Source organism: Tamandua tetradactyla, chromosome 4 (assembly GCF_023851605.1).
Source record: "Tamandua tetradactyla isolate mTamTet1 chromosome 4, mTamTet1.pri, whole genome shotgun sequence".
Taxonomy (NCBI): domain Eukaryota; kingdom Metazoa; phylum Chordata; class Mammalia; order Pilosa; family Myrmecophagidae; genus Tamandua; species Tamandua tetradactyla.
The window spans coordinates 49,226,260-49,232,259 of record NC_135330.1 but is presented as its reverse complement, the minus strand read 5'-3'; the positions used below and the strand labels follow the sequence as shown (position 1 = coordinate 49,232,259).

The 6,000-nt window shown below is 30.1% G+C and overlaps 1 protein-coding gene across 1 annotated transcript in view; it reads right to left on the bottom strand.

The window, feature by feature from the left end:
* Positions 1 to 881: 881 nt before the first annotated feature.
* The window catches only part of CDC73 (cell division cycle 73), a 200,979-nt gene continuing 195,860 nt past the window's right edge, over positions 882 to 6,000 (bottom strand). The window contains exons 16-17 of the mRNA XM_077157291.1: positions 5,506 to 5,647; positions 882 to 4,594 (exon numbers count right to left, since the gene is read on the bottom strand). Of these exons, the coding sequence (XP_077013406.1) occupies positions 4,558 to 4,594; positions 5,506 to 5,647 (179 nt within the window). The 3' untranslated portion in view covers positions 882 to 4,557. The remainder of the gene's footprint in view (positions 4,595 to 5,505; positions 5,648 to 6,000) is intronic.

Below are 6,000 nucleotides of genomic sequence, written 5' to 3'. Positions count from 1 at the left end.
ACAATTTCTACCTTCTTGGTCAAATGTGATTTTTATTTTTGCTTGGGGAGAGGCTGGGGGAAATGCCCCTAAGATCTAAATGTAAAGTACAATAAACTGTTTTATTTACAATTAAACCTGAAATTTAAAAGTCCACCAAAATGGAATCAGAGTGAGTTGAACATTTTACCAGATAATATGACAACCAAATTTACGTTCTATTCAAGAATCACTTTGCTTGAGAAATAGCACAAATTGGTAGTTAAGCAATCACTTAGAGCACCAACTCCATGTACATGAATTGCAACACATATTAAGTACTATAATTAAACTTAGAGGTTAAGTAGTATTTAGTAAACGTAAAGTGAATAGACATGAAATTCAATAGCAAAAAAAAAAAAAAACATTCCAGAGATCATTTGCTGAAATTTGACATAGTATCACCCCACTTTTTAAATCCTGGCAATAAAACCAGTTTTATTTCATTAGCTATACTCATTTAAAAATGATCACTGCATTCAGTAAATGGCACACAATTCTAACTTCCAAGACACTCTTATAAACACTCCCTAAAATAACACATATAGACCTAAACAAATCAATAATCTGGAAGTATTATTACCTACAATGCATTTACTAAATATAATTCTTTATACATCTACTATACAGTTTCAATTTTTCCTTAGTTCCTATCACAACATAATATAGAAACCACAGTTATACTTCCAAATGTGGCAATTAATATACCAGAACATAAAGGTTATAGCATTTCAAAATTTCTAATCCAATTCTCAATTTATACCAAATTTAGTCATTTATCTGTAAAGTTAATAAAATACGGTTAGAGTAAACAGGTGAATATTAAATTCAAGGGAAGAAATAGTGGAAATTCAGTCAAGGAATATTAACACAAATAAAATTACATTTATTTTTTTATGTTTCTTTCAAACACAAAACCAACACACACAGCAGCTGTCAACTTTTCAGTTGAGACCAAACTTCGAAAGTTCTCATTTATAAATTCTCTCTCCTTATCACCCATGTCTTTATCAAGGATTTAAAAAAAATGTGTGTGTCTCTCAATAAACTTTTCTACCTTAGTGGGTTTTTCGCATTTAAATGAACAATTTGAAAGCACAAAGGGTAAAGCCACTTCCTAAGGCATTAATTTTGACTGGCTTTTGTAATTTTTATATTTGTAATATTGCAAAATATACTGCTAGTCTCAAAGAATTTTATATTCTAGGTTAGCTCAACAAACATAAAAGATAAAAGTTATCTGACAAAGTGGTACATTATTTTGTACCACATACATATATCATGCCATTATTATTTCTATTATTAACACCGATAAATAGAGTCGCTTATTATATACTAAGAAATAAAGCAACTAAAAACCCACTCCCCTCCCTCCATAAAAGAACAATGCCATCACTTTAATTTTGTTAGGAGTCACAAAAATTTTTATTTAGAAAAAATATCCCCTTCATTGTTTATCAGATAATGAATCTTATTTAAATGAATAATTTATTTTACTTTTCTATGCGGATCAATTAAAAAGTATGCCTCTCCTTTCATAAGCAAATTGTTTCATTTCGCATGGCAGATAAAAAATTAATACTTTACTTCCTTCTATCTTAAAAATTAAATATGAAATTATCCTCATTACGAATTAGTTATTTCTGAATGGTACAATGCCGTGCTCTGTTAAAAAAATTAGTAATGGACACATGGGAAACAAACCATAAACTATAATACTAGTTTATAATGAAATATATTAAACATTGTTTAAATATTAAACAGCAAAATACTCCTTCTATATTAAATAAATAATTAAGATTTAGATTGGTCATTATGGGATTATAGGCCAATATCACCAATAGGTGATGGTCTAGTGCAAAAGGTGGCCACAAAAGAAGAAGAAGAAGAAAAAAAGAGGAAGGTAAGGAAAAGAAGGAACATTTAATACTGGTACTGTTTACCACAACAAATTAATCTAGTGAGTCTCAAGCCTTCCCACACATTAAAATTACAAGGAAAACTTTTAAAAAAATACTAACAGGCCCCATCCCAGATAAATTGGAATCTATGGGGGATATGATTAGACATCAGTATTTTTAAAAGCTCCCCAAATGACTACTGTGATCAGGGTTAAGAGCTACTGATTTAAACCTTCAAGTTTCTTATAGTTACCTGGCTCAGAAGAGTGTCCCATGGATAAAGAAATAAGGTTTTCCTTTACAGAATGATGGTCAGACAAGGGTATCTCCAGTTAACAGTAAGTTATTTCTAAGTGAAGTTTATTAATTTGCACTTCATTTCTATTAAAATTTCTGCTTCTGCTCCTTCATTCCCTGTAATTCTGCATTCTCAAACTCCAAGACCAAGTACAGTGAAATTTTTTTATATAATAAATCAATTAGACTGAAAATACATCATTCTTTCATGCATATAAATATTTACTCAATGTCAACTACGTGCAAGGCACTGTGCTTGGTGCTACTGCTACTGTCATGGGAGAATGAAGTGATTGGCTGAAAGTTGTGGGGTTTTTTATAATTGATAGCTATAAAAATAAATCACATGGCCCTACATGAAAAACTGAACTGCCAAAAAAAGGAAATAAGTTCATTTTAAGGGTTTGATTTTAAAATATATGGCATAGCACATTTGCACTTTTCTTCATGTTTCTTATATTATTTTAAGAAGCCTTTGAATATACTTAAGGAATATTCAAGATAGAAAAATAAACCCTGTTCAAAGTACATGTTCTCGATTTAAACCACACTCTGCATCAAGTAAAATTCATACACAGCATAAGAATAAATACTAAGAATATTTATGGAAAGGTAGTTCATGTCCACTTGTAGTAGTCTTAACAAGTAAACTTACATTAAAATATTAGATTGCTAGTCCTTAACTTTTTCATCATGGAGTGAACTTAAACAACACATAAATCATACCTTAATTGTATATGCTGAGAAATTCTAATGTGAACAAATCTGTTTTCTTTTATTTTCAAGATGAGGGGATGCACAGAAGGGGAGAGGGCAGGATCTATTATTCAAACCTTGTAAATTACAGTAAAATCTAATAATTTAAAATGCTGACTGCTTTCCTTCTGAAGAGTCTTGTGAATTCCATATGAATAAATATCTTTTCTATTCTTTTTGGTATGGACTTTGGTGATTACTTAAAAAATAAATAATATATACTTCTCATTTCTATGTTAGCATTAAATTTCAAAGGGCTAGGATATGTAAGATTAACAGCATTTTCAAGAAATGTTGACCTATGAGAGATCACTGGAAAAAAAAATGGAGAAAAATGACTTAAGACTGAATGTTCAGCAACAATTCTATTAGCAAAAACTCTTTAGACAATGAACTCCCAGTTGCTTTTAAATAATTAAAGGCAAAATCAAGACAAGGAAAATGCTCATTTGTTGTACCTCGGATACAGCACTCTGTCTCTAAAGTAGAGAAGTAGCAAAATATTTTACTAAGCTAAAATATAGGTTTTATATTTTATACCACACTGAATAAGCACACAAAAATACCAGTGTTTTTATGTTGTTTCTTTTCAGACAATTAAGCAAATATGTTCTTTGGTGTCTGGGAGAATTTATCAATATTTAGGGATAATGGGAAATAAGAAGTTCCAAGATTTGACATGCCTAGAATTAGAAGACTACAAATCCTCTACCATATAAAATAAGAATCAAAGGTGGACTTATGAGAAAAGATATGGAAGTTAAAGTTACACTGCAGTAGAGTTGATACATATAGTCCTTCCCCCACATCATACTCTGGCTCCCAAGTACTACAGCCTATTCAGTTTTTAATTTGTTTTGAAATTTTTCAAGTGAAAGATATCACAGATAGAAATATATCATTCTAAGTTTTAAAATCACCGAACTCAGTGAGAATAATGTACATTCATTAAATGTATTCATATAAGTAAAGAAGTCTTGGAAAGGCTGAACAGTTCAACCATAGCTGAAGAATTGTTTTTGATTTTTCATTATTCCTTTTTAAATAGTGTAGATACAGTATACACACAGTTTGACATTTTGAGTCATTCAAAATAGTCACATCCTTTTGCTTAGTTTTGGAAGTTCCAGAGACTAAAATTTAATACCATTCATAACACAGTATTTTCAATAAAAGGAACTATAGAGCAATGAAAAATCAGAAGCAAGGTGGCTGAGAGAGCCTTGTAACCTCTAAATATACACACATTTGTAACCTGTATTTATTTTCTAAAGAAACAAATTTTAAGTAATGCTAATTAAACCAATGGAGAAAAAACGTCTATCAAAATATACAATTTCCATTACAGACTAGAAGGCTAATATTAAAAAAATAGTTGTAAGTCAAAAAGTTTGCTTATATGGGTGACAGGCATCATCCCCTTGAAGCAAAAATGCATCAAATAAGGTCTTATAAAAGATCATCTGTAAGCTTCTTCATTTTTAAGTTCTTGATAAATTCATAAAACTTGAGTCTCAGTCTTTTAGATCAAGGTATATCCATGCTTCTTAATCCAAATTTCCAGAAAAAGGAGAAACCAGGTAATTCAGAATCTCAAGTGGGATTTATGCTTTACCATGTATCTGAAAAATAATATCATAATAGGTTATACCAATTATAGGAATTTTATAGTTTTTATATGTAAAACTAACACGACATTTCTTAAAACTTAAAATTGACAATGGAAAAAAATGTTTTGCTTTTTAAAAACACAGAAACCTGATAATGTAACCTTTGGGGATATAAGAACTGAGGTAGGTTAGAAGGAATATATTCCTCTCACTAAACCTATAATTTAATAATTTCTGGTTAGAATGATGGTTCTCTTTAGCATATTATCACTTATAGTCATATTGGGTTACTTCAATCATTTCTGACACTGAGGCAATCTATAATATCCAGAAAGATATTTTAATCAAGAAAGTTATAGATTTTAAAGGGCACCTCAAACAGAGCAAGAGATTCAATGATACTAATTGTAATCCTATGCTGTGCTTAAATTTTCTAATTACAAAACTGTTGTTATTGTAAGGGGCTTTAAGATCTTTATTGTGCTACTTACATAATAATTTTAAAACACCAATTCAAATTCAATTCTTTTCATGACATCCACAACCCACATAAATCCAGAGTCAAAGAGTGCTGACAGAAAACATAGAAATCACTTAATGTAAACCGCTTGGATAGACAGAAAATTGAGGTTCAGAAAGGTTACAATTAATTAGAGCCAGACACAAAACCAAAATTAAAATTTAGTTCTTTTAACTCAGAGTTAAGAGTCCATTCTATCAGACTATAAAACCTTACTCCATCTGTTTCTGAAGTCAATATATCACCAGATATTTATTAATTTGATAGCATCAAACTACACAATGTTGGGAGAAGGGTATTGGAGAATATGGCTTACAACTTTAGTGAACTTAAATTCTAGCTGAGGAGACAGGTAAATCACTGTAACAAAGCAGAGGTAAGTTTATTTTAGGATCAGAATTACCTGTCTAATGTTTCCCAGAATCGTAAGAAAACTGGTCTATCCAAATGACGTTTGTGATAGCTGAGTTCTAATACTGTTACATCCCATTTCTGAACATTTGGATCTAGACGAACTTCATCATACTTGAGATGGAAGGCTTTAACTATTTGGAGAAAACACATTGAAATTATAAAAATATTTTATAGAAGAGTAGAAAAGATTATAGAATACAGACATTAATAAAAAAGCTAAAAAAATTCAATCCCTCTTCTTCTGATGATGCATTATATAATAATTATAATATCATTATATATAATGATATTTTAAATAGATGCTAAGCACTGTAGTATCCTCAAAAACATTCAAGAAATATTTGTAGTGGGTTTATACATTCTAGCCAAAGATTAAAATGAGGATTAAGGTAAGATAAAATGTCTAACGTCCAGTAAAGGATATGGATAAGAAAAGGACTATTTAAATACAGTGTAATAAAGGTAGTATGGTATCACAGAGACA